General features: G+C 40.6%; 1 protein-coding gene across 1 annotated transcript in view; it reads right to left on the bottom strand.

The window, feature by feature from the left end:
* The window catches only part of ELMO1 (engulfment and cell motility 1), a 541,972-nt gene that overhangs the window by 156,229 nt on the left and 362,029 nt on the right, over window positions 1-23,714 (bottom strand). The window contains exon 16 of the mRNA XM_082662078.1: window positions 9,929-10,065. Within this exon, the coding sequence (XP_082518204.1) occupies window positions 9,929-10,065 (137 nt within the window). The remainder of the gene's footprint in view (window positions 1-9,928; window positions 10,066-23,714) is intronic.

Here is a 23,714-nt window from a genome sequence, read left to right as displayed (position 1 = left end):
TGGCAGAAGACCTCAGACCTCCCAAAAGGCAAGAAACTCCCCCCGTACCCGGCTGTGTGGCTGACAGGGTCTTGGTGCTCCGGCTGGGTGTCAGGCCTGTGCCTCTGAGGTGGGAGAGCTGAGTTCAGGACATAGGTCCACCAGAGACCTCCCGGCTCCATGTAATATCAAACGGCGAGAGTTCTCCCAGAGATTTCCATCTCAACGCTAAGACCCAGCTCCACTCAACGACCAGCAAGCTACAGTGCTGGACACCATGTGCCAAACAACTAGCAAGCCAGGAACACAACCCCACCCATTAGCAGAGAGGCTGCCTAAAAACATAATAAGGTCACAGATATCCCAAAACACACCACTAGATGCGGTCCTGCCCACCAGAAAGACAAGATCCAGCCTCAACCATCAGAACACAGGCACCACTCCCCTCCACCAGGAAGCCTACACAACCCACTGAACCAAGCTTAGCCACTGAGGACAGACACCAAAAACAACAGGAACTACGAACCTGCAGCCTGAGAAAAGGAGACCAGAAACACAGTAAGTTAAGCAAAATGAGAAGATAGAGAAACACACAGCAGATGAAAGAGCAAGGTAAAAACCCACCAGGCCAAACAAATGAAGAGGAAATAGGCAGTCTACCTGAAAAAGAATTCAGAATAATGATAGTACAGATGATCCAAAATCTTGGAAATAGAATGGAGAAAGTACAAGAAATGTATAACAGGGACCTAGAAGAACTAAAGCGCAAAAAAACAATGATGAACAACACAAGAAATGAAATTAAAAATTCTCTACAAGGAATGAACAGCAGAATAACAGAGGCAGAAGAACGGATAAGTGACCTGGAAGATAAAATAGTGTAAATAACTACCACAGAACAGAATAAAGAAAAAAGAATGAAAAGAATTGAGGACCGTCTCAGAGACCTCTGGGACAACATTAAAAACACCAACATTCGAATTTTAGAGGATCCAGAAGAAGAGAAAAAGAAAGGGACTGAGAAAAGTTTTGAAGAGATTATAGTTGAAAACTTCCCTAATATGGGAAAGGAAATAGTCCATCAAGTCCAGGAAGCATAGAGAGTACCATACAGGATAAATCCAAGGAGAAACATGCCAAGACACATATTAATCAAAGTAACAAAAATTAAATACAAACAAAAATATTAAAAGCAGCAAGGGAAAAACAACAAATAACATACAAGGGAATCCCCATAAGGTTAACAGCTGACACTTCAGCAGAAACTCTGCAAGCCAGAGGGTGTGGCAGGACATATTTCAAGTGATGAAAGGGAAAAATCTACAACCAAGATCACTCCACCCAGCAAGGATCTCATTCAGATTTGATGAAGAAATTAAAACCATTACAGAAAAGCAAAAGCTAACAGAATTCAGCACCACAAAACCAGCTCTACAACAAATGCTAAAGGAACTTCTCTAGGCAGGAAACACAAAAGAAGGAAAAGACCTACAATAACAAATCCAAAACAATTAAGAAAAGGGTAATAGGAACACACATATCGATAACTACCTTAAATGTAAATGGATTAAGTGCACCAACCAAAAGACATAGACTGGCTGAATGGATACAGAAACAAGACCCATACATATGCTGTCTACAAGGGACACAATTCAGACCTAGGGACACATACAGACTGAAAGTGAGGGGACTGAAAAAGATACTCCATGCAAGTGGAAATCAAAAGAAAGCTGGAGTAGCAATTCTCACATCAGACCAAATAGACTTTAAAATAAAGACTGTTACAAGAGACAAAGGAAACTACATAATGATCAAGGGATCAATCCAAGAAGAAGATATAACAATTGTAAATATTTATGCACCCAACATAGGAACACCTCAATACATAAGGCAACTGCTAACAGCTATAAAAGAGGAAATCGACAGTAACACAATAATAGTGGGGGACTTTAACACCTCACTTACACCAATGGACAGATTATCCAAAATGAAAATAAATAAGGAAACACAAGCTTTAAATGACACAATAGACCAGATAGATTTAATTGATATTTATAGGACATTCCATCCAAAAACAGCAGATTACACTTTCTTCTCAAGAGCTCATGGAACTTTCTCCAGGATAGATCATATCTTGGGTCACAAATCAAGTCTTGGTAAATTTAAGAAAACTGAAAGCATATCAAGTATGTTTTCTGACCACAACACTATGAGACTAGATATCAATTACAGGAAAAAATCTGTAAAGAATAAAAACACATGGAGGCTAAACAATACACTACTTGATAACCAAGAGATCACTGAAGAAAAGAAAGAGGAAATTAAAAACTACCTAGAAACAAATGACAATGAAAACATGACAACCCAAAACCTATGAGATGTAGCAAAAGCAGTTCTAAGATGGAAGTTTATAGCAATACAATCCTACCTCAAGAAACAAGAAACATCTCAATAAACAACCTAACTTTACACCTAAAGCAAGAAGAACAAAAAAACCCCAAAGTTATCAGAAGGAAAGAAATCATAAAGATCAGATCAGAAACAAATGAAAAAGAAATGAAGGAAACAAGAGCAAAGATCAGTAAAAGTAAAAGCTGGTTCCCTGAGAAGATAAACAAAATTGGTAAACCACTAGCTAGAAAAAAAAGGAGAAGATTCAAATCAATAGAATTAGAAATGAAAAAGGAGAAGTAACAACTGACACTGCAGAAATACAAAGGATCATGAGAAATTACTAGAAAAAACCATATGCCAATAAAACAGACAACCTGGAAGAAATGGACAAATTGTTAGAAAAGCACAACCTTCCGAGTTGTGAACCAGGAAGAAATAGAAAATATAAACATACCAATCACAAGCACTGACATTAAGACTGTGATTAAAAATCTTCCAACAAACAAAAGCCCAGGACCAGATGGCTTCACAGGCAAATTCTCTCAAATATTTAGAGAAGAGCTAACACCTATCCTTCTCAAACTATTCCAAAATATAGCACAGGGAGGAACACTCCCCCACTCATTCTACAAGGCCACCATCACCCTGACACCAAAACCAGACAAAGATGTCACAAAGAAAGAAAACTACAGGCCAATATCACTGATGAACATAGATGCAAAAATCCTCAACAAATACTAGCAAACAGAATCCAACAGCACATTAAAAGGATCATACACCCTCCACAAAGTAGGCATAGAGGGAACTTACCTCAACAATATAAAGGCCATATACGACAAACCCACAGCCAACATTGTTCTCAATGGTGAAAAACTGAAACCATTTCCTTTAAGATCAGGAATGAGACAAGGCTGTCCACTCTCACCACTATTATTCAACATAGTTTTGGAAGTTTTAGCCACAGCAATCAGAGAAGAAAAAGAAATAAAAGGACTACAAATCAGAAAAGAAGTAAAGCTGTCACTGTTTGCAGGTGATGTGATATTATACATAGAGAATCCTAAAGAGGCTACCAGAAAACTACTAGAGCTAATCAATGAATTTGGTAAAGTAGTAGGATACAAAATTAATGCACAGAAATCTCTTGCATTCCTATACACTACTGATGAAAAATCTGAAAGAGAAATTAAGGAAACACTCCCATTTACCACTGCAACAAAAAGAATAAAATACCTAGGAATAAACCCACCTAAGGAGACAAAAGACCTGTATTCAGAAAACTATAGGACACTGATGAAAGATATTAAAGATGATACCAACAGATGGAGAAATATACCATGTTCTTGGATTGGAAGAATCAACATTGTGAAAATGACTCTACTACCCAAAGCAATCTACAGATTCAATGCAACCCCTATCAAACTACCACTGGCATTTTTCACAGAACTAGAACAAAAAGTTTCACAATTTGCATGGAAACACAAAAGACCCCGAATAGCTAAAGCAATCTAGAGAAAGAAAAATGTATCTGGAGGAATCAGGCTCCCTGACTTCAGACTATTCTACAAAGCTACAGTAATCAAGACAGTATGGTACTGGCACAAAAACAGAAATATAGATCAGTGGAACAGGATAGAAAGTCCAGAGATAAACCCACGCACATATGGTCACCTTATCTTTGATAAAGGAGGCAAGAATATATAACGGAGAAAAGACAGCCTCTTTAATAAGTGGTGCTGGGAAAACTGGACAGCTACTTGTAAAAAAAATGAAATTAGAACACTCCCTAACACCATACACAAAAATAGGCTCAAAATGGATTAAAGACCTAAATGTAAGGCCAGAAACTATCAAACTCTTGGAGGAAAACATAGGCAGAACACTCTGTGACATAAATCACAGCAAGATCCCTTTTGACCCACCTCCTAGAGAAAAGGAAATAAAAACAAAAATAAACAAATGGGACCTAATGAAACTTAAAAGCTTTTGCACAGCAAAGGAAACCACAAATAAGGCGAAAAGACAACCCTCAGAATGGGAGAAAATATTTGCAAATGAAGCAACTGACAAAGGATTAATCTCAAAAATTTATAAGCAGCTCATGCAGCTCAATATCAAATAAACAAACCCAATCCAAAAATGGGCAGAAGACCTAAATAGACATTTCTCCAGAGAAGATATACAGATTGCCAACAAACACATGAAAGGATGCTCAACATCATTAATCATTAGAGAAATGCAAATCAAAACTACAATGAGGTATCACCTCACACTAGTCAGAATGGCGATCATCAAAAAACCTACAAACATCAAATGCTGGAGAGGGTGTGGAGAAAAGGGAACCCTCTTGCACTGCAGGTGGGAATGTAAATTGATACAGCCACTGTGGAGAACAGTATGGAGGTTCCTTAAAAATCTAAATATAGAACTACCATACGACCCAGCAAACCCACTACTGAGCATACACCCTGAGAAAACCATAATTCAAAGAGTCATGTACCACAGTGTTCATTGAAGCTCTATTTACAATAGCTAGGACATGGAAGCAACCTAAGTGTCCATCAACAGATGAATGGATAAAGAAGATGGGACACATATATACAATGGAACATTATTCAGCCATAAAAAGAAACGAAACTGAGTTATTTGTAGTGGTTGCATGCACCTAGAGTCTGTTATGCAGAGTGAAGTAAGTCAGAAAGAGTAAAACAAATACCGTATGCTAACACATATATATGGAATCTAAAAAAAAAAAAGCGGTTCTCATGAACCTAGGGGCAGGACAGGAATAAAGACACAGACGTAGAAAATGGAGTTGAGGACATGGGGAGGGGGAAGGGTAAGCTGGGACGAAGTGAGAGAGTGGCATGGACATATATACGCTACCAAATGTAAAACAGATAGCTAGTGGGAAGCAGCCGCATAGCACAGGGAGATCAGCTCTGTGCTTTGTGACCACCTAGAGAGGTGGGATAGGGAGGGTGGGAGGGAGACGCAAGAGGGAGGAGATATGGGGATATATGTATATGTATAGCTGATTCTTTGTTACAAAGCCGAAACTAACACACCACTGTAAAGCAATTGTACTCCAATAAAGATGTTAAAAATAAATAAATAAAGGCTTCAATGAAATAATTATGGGGCCACTTGCGTGCCAAGGTATCCAGCTCTGGTTTAGCTCTTCCCATGTCAATGAATAAGGCGTGCTCTGAAATATTGGTAATAAAAGGCAAAAACACACAATACAAACTCAATGGTCTGAACCAATGGATTACTCTGCGGAGACTACTATATCGAGAAACTGTAAGAAAGTACGTTTCAAAGAATAAATATTTTAACCACTCTCTAATTCTACTTCTCTTATATAAATAAAAAACATCGCATCTGCTGCTTCCCCAGGCCTGGAGGAGCAGGAAGACAGCTGCTTTTCCAAACACTCACTTCCAGCAGCAGCATTAACTACCAAGCACTAGGTATCTACCAACTAATGTCCCCATCAAGGCGGGTTGTAGAAGAGATTCCTGTGTCTGCTGGAATCTGATATTGTTTGTTGGAAAAAAATCACAATTTTAGAGTGAGGGATGCTGCTTCTCCGGTAATGAGCTAAAGAAGGCAGATAGCTAAGCCGTTCTTACAGAACCCTGGGTCTCAGGTCAACAATTAAATCCACCATCTATGCTTCCATTCAAAGTGGTAAAAGCCTGGAAAGATGTCCAAGAAAGTTCAAAGAAACTGTGTCTCATGTTGGGCTCTTTTAAGATACTTCTGAATTCCCATTTGGACAATCTTAGCAAACAAGAAAAACATTAAATCTACCAGTAACACCAAACCCACATTTGTTCCTAAATTCAATCTCTTCTGCTACCAAGTTAATAACAAGAAGAAAAGTGAACTGATTAAAATTTCAGCTTCTCTCTTTTCCAATTTATTATCTGGTAAAGCAAAAGGTGGCTGATAGGCAGCAGGAAAAAATCAGAAAAGACATTCTTCACATTGAACTAGAGGCCCTCACACAGGGTCCTTTTTTTTGTTAAGGCCGAAGAGACAAAAAAGAGAAGTAAAAGAAAAAGGACATAATTATATCTGAATTTGAGCAACCACTAGCAGAACTCTGCAACAGGTATTATGCTAGTCTACCAGCCAAAAGAACAACAAAAAACCTCATCTGTCCATGTTTCATTAATTTAAACTGATACCCACAGCTACAAATCTAATGTACTTACAACTTAAATACACATTATGGTAAGCAGAATAATGGCTCCCCGTTGATGTCCATATTTTAATCCCCATAATCTGTGAATATATTTCCTTTTATGGCAAAAGGGAATTTAGGTTGCAGGTGAAATTGAGGTTGCTAATCAACTGACCTTAAAATAGGAACGATTACCCTGGATTATCCAGGTGGTCCAATGTAATCACAGGGGTCCTTACAAGTGAAAGATGGAAGCAGAAGAGGGATCAGAGTGATAAGTAATGTGGAAACGACTGAACCTGCAGTTGCTGGTTTTGAAGATGGACAAAGGGGGCCATTGAGACAAGGAATGCAGGCAGTTTCCAGAACCTGGAACAGGCAATGAAATGAATTCTCCCCAAGAGCCTCCAGAAAGGAATATAGCTCTGCTGACACCTTGATTTTAGCCCTGGGAGACCCATTTTTGGCTTCTGAATTATGGAACTGTAAGATAATAAATTTGTATTGTTCATGCCACTAAGTTTGTGGCAATATGTTCCAGCAGTACTAGGAAAGTAATAATACACGAGATAAAAAGTACATCACTGATAAACTCTTCTGGTTACAAAAGGAAGGCATGCATAGTATTAGAAAGAGGAAAGCAGACATAGTTAATGTAGAAAATTGAAATGCCTTGTCATACCCATCCCTGATCCTCCTCTGATATCCATTCTTAACCAATGAATGGACATGTGGAGTGGGACCCTCTGCCTCTCAGGCCTCCAGATGCCTGCCCACGGCCATAAGCTACCACCCCTACTCGGCAGCAGATGTGTAACATCACAGCTAGTTTACAATCGTCCATGGCAAAAAGATGGCACTAGGGCCACAGTGAGAAACTGTACTGGAACCTGGCTCTGAGATCTTGCTGCAGGAAGTTTTTGCAGCCATACAAGTTAATTACAAAAAGGTTTCAGCATGACCCTTTGGGGGGCTTGCCATCACCTAGCAGGACCTCACCCTGAGCAATGAGAATATCACCTCCACCAACCCGAGCACACAGCCATCATGAATAACACGGACCTGAGAGCCATGCTCGTCTCCTCCCTGAAGCCCCTCTCAGCAACTCCAGACGGAGGCCTCTGGTTTCCTTTGCTAACAGTGTATGTATTCTTGGGGCTTCATGTCCTAAACTTGTAAGTTCTACAGAAATTAAGTGTCTAAGTACTCATTCCCTTGAGCCATTCCTTTGCAGGAATTTGGTAATGTTTTCTATATACCTTATCTGTGCATAGATCAACAGCAATAATATTTGATTTTATTATTTACAGAAATGCAGATTTCTGTAATTCTGGAGAAGCGGGATGAATGAAATGCCCTCAGCAGATGGATAGCTCAGTGCCAGAACACATGAGAGTCAGTGAAGTCTCCTTCTCTTGGAGGAGTAAGTGTCCCAGGACACAAGAGCTGAGGACTGGATGGCTTTCAGAAACAGTGCAGTACAGGAAGAGTTGAACTGATCCAGAAGCAACGTGGCCATAGCAATTTCAGAGACTACTGACTTAACTTTCCCCTTTTTTTTGTGGCCTGATTGAACAAAGGTCTCTGTGCTCCTTCTTCCCTCTCTCCCAAGGATAATTACACCTGAACTGCAAAGTCCCTCATAATCAAGTGAAGTACACTCAGGAGGCTACAGTTAACAATCATAAGGGAATTAATGGGCTTCTTTCCTCCACCTCCCCTCCTGAATCACGTCTGACCTTGGCTCTAGTTGCTCAGACACTTGCAGCTCTAGCATGCAATTAACAGATCAGTGTTTTCCACAGAGGGGAGTCCCTGGGGCCTATTTCAATGAGTTAAATAGATGGCCCAGACAAATATATAAAAGGACTGAAGATCACTTAGGCCCGTATACAGAATAAAAAAACAATAAAAAAATTTTGTAAAAGTGATTATAACCACAATGAACAGCAACAGGATAAACACGAAGATGTAAAATAGGGCATCAAAATCACAAATTGTAGGGGAGGGGAGTAAAAAATGTAGATCTTTTAGAATGTGTTTGAACTTACACGACTGAACATATCAGCCTAAAGCAAGTCAATACAGTTACAATACTTGAAAACCATGGTAACCACAAATCAAAAACATGCAACAGATTCCCAAAAACGGAAAAGAAAGGAACTGAATAGGTGGCTCAGAATGACTGGGATGGAATGGCGTTCTCTGCTACAACTACAGGTAAGATCATTATATTGATGGAGACTGTCAGGTTCTAACCTTGGGGAAGGCTTGGGGAAGAGTGTCCTCTTCCCAATTTTCTTTCTTTATAACCAATATTGGTTCAAGATGCCATGGACCAGAAATATGGTGGGAAAGAAGGACCAGATATAAGTTCAGAAAAAAGAGGACTGGGGGGCAAAGACCAACAAGGACATCAAGTGACGCTGGAATTCAGGTATTACGTTATGCCCCAAGCACAAACCCATGAAGGCCCCACGGGATGACTGTGAGACCAGACACTTAGACTCCTAGAAACAGTTATGCCCCCCGTTACCAGGTCAGCAGGCATGGGTGATGGGGCCAACCAAACCCAGAGTCACATACAGTAGCAAACCAGAAGGATTAAAGACCTAAGCATACCTGTCCCAACCATCAGTTATTACTAGCCACGTCATGATTGCTAACAAGGCTTTGATCCAAGGATAAAGACTTCGTTTATCTTGAAAAGTGTCCACGATGCTTCTGCTTCCTTTAAGTTGGTCAGCACTCTTCTCTCCACCCAACATTCACTCACAAACAGAACTGTGAAATTCACACTCTTCAAAAAAACCAAATGCTTTCTGTAAACCAAGACATGTTCCATATAAACTTACTCAGCTCCCTGAAAGAGGTCTTGCATTTTAATACTCGTTGTGACAGAGCAAAGGGCAGTTATCTCAACGCAGCCATAACCCACAAAGAAACCAAGTGACCACAGCAGCCTTCCTCATCTCATTCTCTCCCTGGCAGCCACCTGCACAGGTGGAGTGGAGGCATTTTCCCCACTAGATCTGTAATAACAAGGCATCCCAGACCAAGGCTTTTAAAGGAAAAAGTTCATCTTATCAATATTGCTCAAGAAAGGGTCTCTGCTGGTGGCCCCTGCTTAGTAAGCCAAGAAGAACAAAGGGGCTCCAAGCTTATCCCGAGAGAGATAAGAGCATCGCTGGCACCCAGCTTCCCGTCTGTATAGGTACGCCTTTCCTTCTCCAACCTTAACGTCACCTAAAATCACAGTCGTCCTCATTCTCCTTCCACACCCAGCGAAGGGACCATGCAAAGGTGGGTGGGCCTCCACCGGGCACACAGGAAGCTTCTGTCTCTGCTTCAGATTCTCCTTACCTTGTTGAAGTCTTCAGAGGTTGCCCTCATTTCCTTCCATGTCTTGTTCAGGAGCTGGATACAGATGCAGAAAAACTCCTCGAAGGATCTGTCGTGGGTGAAGAACATCGGGTGGAAATCGTTGCAGGTCTCACTAGCTGGAGGAAAGAGGAGGGAAAGAAGGGAGGAAGTGTGAGAAGGGAAATGAAAGGATACAGACACATGCTCCAAAGGGAGATGACGAGAGGCATATTTGGCTCAAGCCACAGTGGAAAAAAAGGCATTTTGAAAAGGCAACCAAAGGGTAGTCACCGTGAAACTTCACAGTTTAAGGTCAGATGGTCAGACCTACCCTTAGGCGCATATTTTGACCGAAGGAAGTGAGCTCCTAACTCACTCCATGATATGATCCTTATGGCTTTGGTCCAGGATCCGTGGTGTTGAATATGGGCTCTGCATCTGCCTTCTTGACCTTATAAAGGTTATTCAAACTGCCGTGTCAGTCACAGCTCTTCCATCACCCTTAATTTCCTATTTCTCAACAGAATAACTGGCAGAAGATGAGTTTTCCCGAATACACAATTAATTGCAACTTTGAAAATAGCATCCTTTATTTCTCCAGGGGGCTCTTTTTCCTCTTATGGCATTGAGTAGGGGATATTTGAGATCATTAACCTCAGACACCATTAACCATTTGTTTTACATTCTCAGACACAGATGGCTGGAGGTCAAAGCAACCCAAGTGGCTTTGAAGGCTGCAACTGGTTCGGTCCTGGACCAAACCCTGAAGTCAGTCAGACTGCCTTCAATCCACCCCATTACAAAGCTTCCTTAGTAATGGTCAGACCCAGTGCTTTGAGTTCTAGGTATGGCCACCTCTCTCCTCCTTCCCAGACCAGTACACCAGCCCCTTCATTCTCAGCTCTCTGTCAAGCTGACCTTTTTATAGCCCTTTTACGTACATTCATTTGATCTTTAGAACGCATCTTACTGTTTATGTCTTAAGGGATGAGGACTGGAGCCCAAGTAAGTGGGCTTTGTGACCCCCCCAAAACAAGATTCTAAATTTTATTTCTTTAAATATAAGCTGTTACTTACAGTGAAAGAATTCTGATTTTAATTGGAATCTATTTAAAGACCAATTCGTCTTCAAGACCCCAAATGATAGAATTTTAAGCTCTGGAAGCCCAGGAGAGGAGGATGGAGTGGGGCGGGAGTAGGGTTTACAGCAGAGAACTTCTGTACTTGGGGAAGACCCTGGTGCCCACCGTGTAGTTGAACATGAATTCTACTTAGAGAGGATCCTCGGGTGAAGGCCCCTGGTGAGTGAACTCTGATCAAACCTAAGAGGACACGCTCTGCTTTGGGGGACACACTTATACACAAACCTCTTCTATCTTCACACTTTATCATAGTAAATTCTGTTTTCTTCCAGAGAAGGTAAGGGCATAGGCTAGCAACAGCTTGCAGTCATGCAGAAAAGGTTTGGGTCTGAGGGCAGAAGTTTTGAGTTCAAGTCCAGCCCATGACAATGAGAAGCTAGTCACTTCACCTTTCTAAGCCTTGATTTTCTAAACTAAAAAATGGAAATGAAACCTCCTTGCCTTCTCCATAGGCTATGGAGAGGCTCAAATAACACAATTCACAGGAAAGTGCTTTGAAAGGATAAAAGTTGGAGCAAGGCGGTGGTGATAACAATGAATGTCGTGCCAGCATATTGTTTCCAGGAACATAGGCTGTTTTTTGATTCCTCCAATTCTTAAGTCAAGCCTGTTACATCTCAGAAATTAGAGGCAAGAACATATAAGTTATCCCACTCCAGCTCATTACCAGTAGAGATGGCAAAAGTGACATTCTGACCTGATACACAAAGCTATTTAAGGAACTTGAAAAGTAAACACAGGATTATGTGTTTGCTGCCCTGGGCAATGAGCTGTCACTTTCATAAGCACTGAAGCCAATAAAATTTAGCAGTCTACAGGAGCACTTTAAACCACTATCACCATACAAAACCTCATTATTAATCACATTATGAGGGTATCTTTTTGGGGGCTAGTGTGATTATATGTGTATTTTATGCCCTAGTTAAAGTTTTATGGGACTACTGGAGCTGAGCTAGCCAAACAAAACTGCGACCAACAAGCCCGTCTCTTGTTTGGGTGAAGAGGGAGGGAAACAACATCGTTAATAATAGGGATGGGGCGGGGGGGCGGGGGGACAGAAGATTGTGTATAACTCCCCAAGGGCTCTACAGGCGTTATCTTCACAGCAACCCAGGAGGTAGGCACGATGCTTATCCTCACTGTATATATAAGACAGGTGAAACTTGGAGAAATTAAGCCTTCCATCACGAGCCTCTTTTAGGTGGCTCCAAACGAGCATTGGAAACCCACAGTTTAGTTGACACAGCAGCTGCTTCCTGACTTAGTTGATATCAAGAGCTCAGGGCATTTCCTTGTGATTGCTACTTTGAAAATTAATTTCTCCACCCACACTCCTAGATCTCCTTGGATTCCTCCTTCAACAGAAACCAGCATCCTGACCTGCAGTCCAGTAGGGCTCACAGTAAGTGCCCAGCCAGCACCTGTTGATGGACAACACCTGGCCATGTGATAGTACCAACAATGGCCATGCCACTGTCACCAGCCACGTGCCAGGCACCATTACTGTTACTTATTACATCAAGCCCCTAGGAAGATAACATCAATTTCTTTTTATAAAATTAGAAATAGGAGAGATAGAAAATTGTCCAAGGTCACATGGCTTTCAAGTGGCAGAGCTGGGTTTCAAACTCAGGTCGACTTGGCTCCAAAGCCCATCACTGTTGCAGTGACAGGACCAGGAATCACACCCAACATTCTACACCAGAGCCAGTGTTTTCAACCTCCACATGAGGATGGCTTTGCCGTCATCCTAAGATTCTTTGAGACTCATCCCTTGGGATGAGGAATGGGCAAACAGCAAATCAAAACAATTTGTTCCTTGACATGTTACAAAAGAAACAATGAAAAGACTGATATAGTTTGGGATTTTACATCCTTAAAAGGATGTTCCTGTATTAGAGGCAAGGAAAAAGTAATAAGTATTAATACTTTTTTCCTCAAAAACATTCAAATTGCAGATATTCAGGATTGAGGATGATCGAGCAGGAAGGACTGGACCAGATTATCTGATTTGTTTCCCTCTTTTATTTTGCAGGTAAGAGTAGTGAGAAAGGCAAAATGGCTTGCCCAAGAGTTCATGATGGTGGAAAAGGGGCAAAGATGCTGGGAGCCAGGCTGCTGGGGTTCAAATACGAGTTCTTTTGCCTACTGCTGAGTCACCTGGGCAAGTCATTTCATCTGTCAGTGTCTCAGTGTTCTCATCTGTAAACTGGGGGCAACAGTAGTATAAACTTCATCAGGTGGCTGTGGGGATTAAAAGGGAACAGTGACTACATGGAGAAGCTCAGTGCAAGTGTGAGCCAACAGGATTATGATGCTCGTCATCATATAGCAAGTGGACCCCGGCCCAGGCCATCCCAGTGATAAAGGTGAGCTTGTATCAGCTCACAGGGATGCCCTGACTCTCATGAACAGGGTCCTTAACTCAGAGGTTTAAACAAACAGATAAAAACAGAGAGGGAGAGGTTTACTACTGCTTTTTAAGGAAAATAAGAACACTTTTTGAGGAAAAAAAGTGAATTTGTAGGCAATGATTTTATACATGAAATTTAAAGAGAAGTTTTCAATGGGACAAAAATAGCAAGACTTTTCAAAAACCAATTTTTTTTTTTTCTTTTTTGCGGTACATGGGCCTCTCACTGTTGTGGTCTCTCCCGTTGCGGAGCACAGGCTCCGGACGCGCAGGCTCAGCGGCCATGGCTCACGGGCCCAGCCGCTCCGCGGCACGTGGGATCTTCCCGGACCGGGGCACGAACCCGTGTCCCCTGCATCGGCAGGCGGACTCTCAACCACTGCGCCACCAGGGAAGCCCCCAAAACCAAATTTTTTTAAGCACACTATTTTTAACACAATGAGATTCTCTTTTATAAAAAAAAGAATCAACTTACTCGTCTTGTAAGTCTGGAATATTAAGGTAGTTTCAGGGCTGAGGGTGAAGTGGGTTCTTATTAATTTACTGACATCTAATTCATTTATAAATAGGCCAACTTTGAAAGCTTCTATAATCCACACACCTTTGTTTTAAAAATAAAAAATAAGAATGCTATACACTTATGTAGCATTTTGCCTTTCAAAGTAGATTTGTTCCCATTTTTCATTGGATAATGTCAAGTGAGGCAGGTATCATCACTGGAGGCTCAAAGAACAAGGGCTACTGCAGTGCAGCAAGTAAACAATGAAAGGTGCATACAAAGAAAGGGTTCTAGTGCTGCCTTGTGACCTTAGAAGGTCACCTCAGCTCCAGGGCTCCAAGTTTCTTACCTGTAAATGGGCTGGTAAGGTTCCTGCCAAGTCTCAGATTCTAAGACATTACACACACGCACATACAAACACACACACCACGTAATGTATTTTTAAGTCCCTAATATGCATCAATAATTATAGAACTTGGAGATTACACCTGCATTTAACCTAAGTCCTAAACTATTATTTCCTTGAATGACAGGATGGTTACACATTTCAGTTAGGGTGTTAGGGCATCAAAGTGGCATTTGATAGGCTTAGAAAATGTTTGATGAGATAGTATTTATTTTTCTTGTCATAAGAAACTTGTTATTTGTTTTCAGCCCCTTTCAATCTATTAATATCACCTAATGCAGACCATTACATAAGAAAATTACATGACTAAAGATAGAATGACAAAATGACACAGGCAAATGCATGTAATTTCTGCACTTTCACGGGAATTTTCTTAGACAAACATAATTTTTGACATGCTGAAAAGCTCTGTCCCATGCTTTCCATGATCCTTGTTATACTGAGACTGTGAACCCATTTGCAAGTGAATACAGGGACACATGTTTTGGAGGCACTAGGCAAACTTTGAGTATTTTTACCATGAAATAATGAGCTATTTCAACTGCAACAGTGTTTGGAAATGGTGCACTTTGAAAGAGAGATAAGCACTGGCCTAACACAAAGGGCATTGTGTCTTAAAATTCTGAGCTGCAGGAAGAAGGGGATAAATCATAAACACAGAAGCATTTCATACATGAAAACTGCCAGAGCGGTTGTAAAATCTTACTAGGTATCCAAAGCGTGGAAACTCAAACTAGAACTCTTTGTGGCTCTAGGGTCGGTCTGGGTAATACACCCATGAATTCTCAGATGCAATGTCTCTTTATACCTTTGCAGAAGATCTTACCCTTGTGACCTTTGAGTTTCTATTTTTAGAACGGCTATTCTTTAATAGCTTGGTTTTGGAGTTTTGGTGCTGTGTAGGAAGATGCTAAAAGTTCAAAACCTTTTGTAGGTGGGAGAGGTGAAAAGGCGAAGAGAGTGAGGACAAAGAATGTGAAGTTCCCCCACTGCTGAGCTCTGCTAGTGTAGAAGCTTCCACCCCTGCTATTTCAGGACAGGGGATCAGAGGCTTGAAAGCTGCTCAGCTCTACGCAGCCCCTGAAACCTGGTTTAATAGAACTCTGGATATTCTGTTCTATCCTCTCTCATGCCTAAAAATAGTATGAAATCGACACTAAAAAGACACACCGTCTAATCCAATGCTTCATTGTTCACTTTCCTTCTGGGCCTTTTTTTATGGACATGGAGAGAGAAAAAAATACCTACTAGTGTTAGGACTGAAAATCAGACACTAGCATCAAAAGATAGCCGACTCACAAAGATTGACCTGAGGCCACATCCCAGGCACACAGTTATGTGTTAATAAAAGAGCAGGTTCTAGAGCAAGGTCGGCCTGGGTGCAAATCTTGGTGTCACTACTCAATAGCAATGTGACCTTTATCAACTTACCCTTCCTCTGGGCCTCAATTTTTTCATTATAAAAAAAGGAAATGCATCTTATCAGATTACTGCTAAGATTAAATCTAAAGTGATACATGATTCACATATTAACAGATAAAACAAGCAACAGTAAGTGCTAGTTGTTACCAGTTTTAATAGCAAAATTATTATTGTACTTAGGTAAAATGACAAATTTGGAGGAATTATATATGCGGATAGAAAGACATTATAAAATTATAGTAATTAAAATAGCTTGATATTGGTCCATGAATGGAAAAACAGAATAGAATAGGATAGGGGGTTCAGATATAGTCTTTTTTTTTTTTTTCAACATCTTTATTGGAGTATAATTGCTTTGCAATGGTGTGTTAGTTTCTACTTTACAACATAGTGAATCAGCTATATATATACCTATATCCCCATATCTCCTCCCTCTTGTGTCTCCCTCCCACCCTCCCTATCCCACCTCTCTAGGTGGACACAAAGCACCGAGCTGATCTCCCTGTGCTATGCGGCTGCTTCCCACTAGCTATCTATTTCACATTTGGTAGTGTATATAAGTCCACGCCACTCTCTCACTTCGTCCCAGCTTACCCTTCCCCCTCCCCGTGCCCTCAAGTCCATTCTCTACATCTGTGTCTTTATTCCTGTCCTGCCCCTAGGTTCATCAGAACCATTTTTTTTTTTTAGATTCCATATATATGTGTTAGCATATGGTATTTGTTTTACTCGTTCTGACTTACTTCACTCTGTATGACAGACTCTAGGTCCATACACCTCACTACAAATAACTCAATTTCGTTTCTTTTTATGGCTGAGTAATATTCCATTGTATATATGTGCCACATCTTCTTTATCCATTCATCTGTTGATGGACACTTAGGTTGCTTCCATGTCCTGGCTACTGTAAATAGAGCTGCAATGAACATTGAGGTACATGATTCTTTTTGAATTATGGTTTTCTCAGGGTATATGCCCAGTAGTGGGATTGCTGGGTCGTATGGTAATTCTATTTTTAGTTTTTTAAGGAACCTCCATACTGTTCTCCATAGTGGCTGTATCAATTTACATTCCTACCAACAGTGCAAGAGGGTTCCCTTTTCTCCACACCCTCTCCAGCACTTATTGTTTGTAGATTTTTTGATGATGGCCATTCTGACTAGTGTGAGGTGATACCTCATTGTAGTTTTGATTTGCTTTTCTCTAATGATTAGTGATGTTGAGCATCCTTTCATGTGTTTGTTGGCAGTCTGTATATCTTCTTTGGAGAAATGTCTATTTAGGTCTTCCGCCCATTTTTGGATTGGGTTGTTTGTTTTTTTGATATTGAGCTGTATGAGCTGCTTGTAAATTTTGGAGATTAATCCTCTGTCAGTTGCTTCATTTGCAAACATTTTTTCCCATTCTGAGGGTTGTCTTTTCGCCTTGTTTATGGTTTCCTTTGCTGTGCAAAAGCTTTTAAGTTTCTCAGATATAGTCTTGTATATACAATCACTAGATTTATGAAAAAGGTGACACCACAGTGAAAAGAATTTTCAATAACTTGTGCTGAGCCAATTATATATGCATCTAAAAAATGAATTATGACTCCCTACCTCACACCATCTACAAAACTCAACTCTAAGTAGATTATAGGTCTCAATGTAAAAGAAAAAACAATGAAGCTTCTATAAAATAAAGCAGAATACATTCATAACCTAGAGGTGAGCAAAGATTTCTTAAACAGGACCAAAAAGATTATTAACCCTAAGGAAAATGTTCATTGGCTTATATTAAGATCAAGAACCTCTGTTCATCAAAAGATACAAAAAAGATGGCAACTTCAGGGTAGGAGAAAAACGTGCAACATTACCTGGCAAAAAAAACTGGTATCCATAATATATAAATAACCCTATAAATCAATAATAAAAAGTGAGACAATCTAGTAGAAAAATAGGCAAAGTGTAAATAGGTACTTCACAAAATAAGATATCTAAGTGTCCAATAAACATGAAAAGATGCTTGGCTTTTTTAATCACCAGGGAAATGCAAATTTAAACTACAATGAGATATTTTCAAACATCACCAGAATGGCTACAATGAAGAGATTAAAAAAAAAAAAAAAAACTAAGTGTGGATAAGAATGTGGAAAAAATGGAATTCTCATAAACTGTTGTTAGGAGTTTAAATTGGTTCAACTACTTTGAAAAGCAGTTTGACAATATTTAGTCAAGCTAAAGTATTCATAGCCAATGACAGAGCAATTCTACCCAAAGATATAAACCCAAAAGAAATGCATACACAGGTGCTACATAAGAAAGGTACCTGAATGTTAATAATCGCCACTACTTGTTACAGCCAAAATCTTGAAGTAACCAAAATGTCCATCCAATACATTGGATAAATTATAGCTTACTCATATAGCAACATAATCACTACAAAGAAATAATTTTTAAAAACTATGCTGCACACAGTAACATGAATGAATAGAAAACACAATGTTGAACAAACAGAGCCCTCTACAAAGGACAACATACTATGTGGTCCTATTTATGTAAAGCTCAAAATGGAAAATTTATTGATGGTGGTGGAAACAGGGTATTGTTCTCTTGGAGACAAGAAGAAATTGGGGAGAGGGCAGCCCACAATTGTCTCTGGTGGTTGCATAATACTCTCTATCTTGAGCTAAGGAGTAGCAAAATGGATAGCTGGTGACTGGAAAATTCACTGAGCTGTGTTGTGCTTTCAGGATTTGAACACTTGTATTTATTTAAGTTACACTGGCATAAAAAAGTTAAGTTACAAAGGTAGAATATGAGCTTTCTAAGCAAATAAAAAGGAACAACAACATTTCAGACAGTGTAAAACTACAAACTACTGCAGATGATTTTGATGGGCTTTCAGAAGTAGTGCTATATTTGCCCTGCCTATCATCTCTGGAGCCAGGGATTGGCATTTCATGCAGCCAGGTTTACTGGCTGGATCGAAAACATACAGCCTGTCTATGCAGGCATCCTAGTCCAATCACCTAAGTGGTATCAGCCTCTAATGTTGTTCAGGGGTACCTCTCCACACCTGGACTTTAGTTCAATTTCATCTGTTAGATGGATAAAAGAGTATATGTGTGCATTTACTTTTGTGAATGGGGATCCTGATCTCACTGAAGAGTATTGCAGATGCTGATGGAAAAGCTATAATACATTTGACTAGTTGTATATAAACTCTGAGTCACAAGTCTGTTTGAAATTAGTTTCCTCCCTGCCTCATTTACTTCCTTCCTTCATTTATAGATCCTTCCTTCCTTCCTTCCATCCACGCATGTACATGTCCACCTAACTGTCCATCCATCAGTCCATCGATGCATTGATCCACTCATCCATCCATCCACCCACCCATTCCTTCATCTACCCATTCATCCATCCATACATCGAACTAGCAAGGTAGTTAAGAGCATGGCCCTGGAGCCATTCTGCCTGAGTTTGGATCCTAGCTCTGCCACTCATTATCTATATGACCTTGAGTTCAAGGACAAAGAGAGATGAGTAAAAGATGAGGTGGAAGAAGTAGGCAGGCGTCAGATCATCTAATTCTTTGTAGAACATATTAGGGAGTGTGGGCTTTATTCTACCTACAATGGGAAGCCATTAACAGGGTTTAAATAGGAGTGGAATAAAGTAACAACTTCCTATCGCCTTTTTTCCCCTACCCTTTCTCTCTTTTTAATAGAATTAAAATTCAGGTAATTTGAGGATTCCTGTTATTCTGGACTCCACTTACTTGATACTTCAGTGTATTAAGGACGAGTGATGAATCACATAAAAACTTGAGTACTAAGTGGTTAGGAGTCAGGACTGCGGCTAGAATTCTTCCTCTATACCTTCTCAACTAAGTCCTTTAATGTCACCAAGTCTCTGTTATTATGATGATAATAACAGTAATTTATATCTGTAGAAGTGAGTAAAGATATAGTGAGAGGATTCCCATAAAACACTTAGCATAGTGCCTGGCATATAATAAGCACTCAATAAATGGTAGCTATAAAATATTGTGCAGAATACAAATATGATGTGTAATTTTCCCCCAAATCTTGAATTTAGTACAAGGTTTAGCTTGTGTGAAATCTTATTCACTTTAACCTCTTTCATGAAGGTATCAGTTCACCTGGAAGATTACAGAGCAGCATCTCATCATCTTACGTTTAACCAAATGACAAAATGTGCAGAAATTCCAGGAAATTAAGATTTATGATAAGAGTGAGCTAGGTAGGGCTTCCCTGGTGGCGCAGTGGTTGAGAGTCCGCCTGCCGATGCAGGGGACACGAGTTCGTGCCCCGGTCCGGGAGGATCCCACATGCCGCGGAGCGGCTGGGCCCGTGAGCCATGGCTGCTGAGCCTGCGCGTCCGGAGCCTGTGCTCCGCAACGGGAGAGGCCACAACAGTGAGAGGCCCGCGTATCGCAAAAAAAAAAAAAAAGAAGAGTGAGCTAAGTGACTCCTAGAAGTTAGCTTATAATTGAAAAATGGTCTTACTGACATGCTCTGTATTTGTGCTTTTTCTTGGTCCTCTGGCCGAAACAACTAAGAGTTGCAGGAAAACAGAACCTGGATCCTTGACACCTTACCTCTTGGCAAAATAATTGTTTCTGCATCCACTTACAGGTCTATGAAAGGTCTCTTTCTTAGCCCAAAGAGAAGAAAAGAATAGGAAAAAAAATGAATTCTTTGGAAAGAAGTATCCAGTTTGTGGTATATATTAGTAATGTAAAACCAAATGTGAAATATTTTTAGCTACCTTTTGGGGGTGGTGTGGCTGCAGCATTGGGAGGTACAGTGGAAGATAAAGAAAGAGGAAAATTCTAGTTGGGTGGTAAATAGTCCAAGGCAGGGCAAAGGACAGCACATCCAAGAAGCAATTTCTGCATGCCCTTATTGAAATTTCCTTTATAAGGAAAATTATTCTAAGAAGCGACACATTAAGAGACTGTCATACAGCAAATTTAGCATGGATATAAATAATTGCCCATGTGAGATGGGCACTGGAGGGTTATGCTGGGATAGAGGCTGATTAATGAGCAGCTGGGATGTGCCTCACTGAAGACCCAGCAAGTACTGCGTGCCATCACATGACCCTGGATGACATCTTGACCTGAAGCTCAGAGCCTTAACCAGAGCTGGGGAGCTGGCAAAAGGGGCTAAAAATAAGTAACCCTAAGTCCGATAAATACGAAATTAAGGAAAGAGGACAGGCCAAGACGTTCTTTCTTGTCTTTCGTACTCAGTATATGACCCCCCTTAAAAACTCAGTGATTACCTGTCGGTGTTAGGATAAAATGCAAATACTTTAGCAAAACATTCAACACGTCCCAGTCTGCCCCTACTCCATTCTCCTAACTTTCCTCTGACCTATGACTGAATGCTAAAGGCAGCCATAGTTTCTACCTCTTCATCAAATAAAACATCCCTGCTTGTATCTGCACATGTTAAGCTCTTGGGTTTCCCTCTTCGCGGAGTCCATTGAGTCACCCTCCAAAGCCCATCCCTTTGTTAAACGCACTTCCCTCTAGCCCTGCCCAACTTCCACTTCCCTTGTGTTTCCATAGACCTTTTATTTCCTCTACCTGCTCGGAATCCCCACATCTGATTATGAACCTACAAAAAATAAGAATCCTGATTTAGTAATTTCTGCATTCTTCATGGTTCTCACATGGCCCGCCTTCCACGGACACATGCCCACATTCCCTTCCTTGGTTTCCTTCCCCCTCGTGCCTCCCTTAACATGCTTTTCTTCTACATGGTTTCTATTATGCCCCACTTCATGCACTTTTAATAAAACGGGATGAGGGATGTCCGCCAGCTTTTGCACAGCACATGTCTCAGCACTCTTGCTGTGACAGGGGCACTTTGGAAGGCTCCACACATGCTTCACCCACTGCTTTAAAATAAATATTGCAACCTGAAAAATAACCCAGTTCTCTGCCTTCTCTCTCCCAGTTTTCTGAAATCCAAATATAGGTGTTCTCTTAATAAAAAAATGAGGAACTTTATAAAGGAAGCAGATTAATTACACAAATGCACAGAAAAGAAAACCCAAATCTGATATGTACCCAAAATACAGTAGGTAATCCTCCTCTGTAGATCAACTGCCAACCAACAACTAGTCCTGCCGGGGAGGGGGGGGGGTCACTTACCCACCCCCCACACGCCTCGTTTACCACACATGGCCTTCAGCAGGAGCACTAGGACTTAGTGCCCATCTCAGGTCCGTGTCACACTCTGTCACACGGCACATACGGCCTCAAGGATTGCAGAACAGTGTTAACAATGTGTACCCCCCCGGATGGTGGAATTAAGGGAGATACAGGGGGATATCGAAGGAATAATCTATTGACAATCATGCTTTTGCCAACATGGGCTTTGAGAGGATGAAGATTTACATTAGTGAACAAAATAGAGTTAAATCCCGAATATTTTTGTCTATATATAGCTCCATTCAATCCTCTTACAGAGGAGTGCATGATAAGGAGCATGGCTCTCTCCTACCCAGGATCACGTGGGCAGGTTTGTGCAGAGGGACCTCTCAGCGCACAAACAGAACACCAGGCCCCAAGAAGCATATCCTCAAGCATCGTGTAAATAATTTAGGAAAAGGTCAAGCTTCACACAGGTACTGGACTGAGATTTACCAAACAGACAGGAAACTAAAGGATAAGGCATTACATATCAGACGAGTAACAGCTGGCTGGAAAACTTGAAAAGGACATAATCTGAATTATAAGACACTTGGGGAATTTATTTCAGCAAAGTAGAAGGTGAGCAGCCTAGAAAGGTAAGCTATTTACTTCAGAATATTGCAGTGACCATGTACAAGAACTGTTCTAAGCTCCTTACAAGTACCTTCTCATTTAATCTTCATAACAATTCCACAAGGTAGAGTTATTATCATCCCCACTGTACAGATGAGAAAACTGAGGCACAGAGGAGTGAGGTAGCTTGGTTCACAGAGCTAAGAAGAGGCAGAGCCAGGGTTTAACAACAGTTTGGGTCCAGAGTCCCTGTTATCAAGCCACTCAACAGACATCAATTTCCCTCTATGGAAGATTTTTAAAGCAGAAAGTTAATACTTTCTAGAACGCCTGTTTACTGTGATTTAAAAATAAATTTAATTCCATTTCTTTCTTCTCTGATCCATTATTTTAATGAAGACTTGATCTTGGTAACTAAGGTAATTTTTGGATATGCAGTTCTTAGAGTTGGTAAGAACACTGCATTTTCCAATTTATCTATGGTAGACATGTATTCACATGAAAATGTTACTGTTTTCATGCCAGAGGAAAAAAATCAACAATTCATAGACTCTTAGGGACATGTTATTTGTTCACTGGCTTAATAGATCCTTGTCTTAATAAAGAAGATACAAAATTTGTCTCTTTTAATGCAAGACTAATATCCTGGAAGATTAAGAAAATCAAGCTAATCAGACCAATCTATTTTTTGTCAAGCAATTATATAATGCTTAATATATACCAGCCAATGTTCTCCGTGCTTTACAATTATTAAATCATTTAATTCTCATATGAGACAGGTTCGATTCTCATCTCTATTTCACAGGCGAGGAAAGTCAAGGCACAGAGAGGCTAAGTGATTTGTCTGCAGTCACACAGCCAGAGAGAGGCAGAGGCAGAATGTAAGCGTAGGAGGCATTCAGCCTGCAGAGGCTATTCTCTGAAGAAAATATGTGTGTAATCAGTGTACTTGGGGGTCTCCTTGCCCCAGTGGCTTTTTAACTGCACAGTTGCTGCTGCTGCTGTCCTAACCATTATGCAGCTAGAACTTTCCCAGTGTTCACATAATAAAGCCATTGAGCCCCTCTGACCCTGACGGATCACACACATACCCATGACTATCCCAGATGTCTCAGATTTAGAAT

This window comes from Grampus griseus, assembly GCF_964374135.1.
Source record: "Grampus griseus genome assembly, chromosome: 9".
NCBI lineage: Eukaryota > Metazoa > Chordata > Mammalia > Artiodactyla > Delphinidae > Grampus > Grampus griseus.
This window is presented reverse-complemented; position numbering and strand designations above follow the sequence as displayed.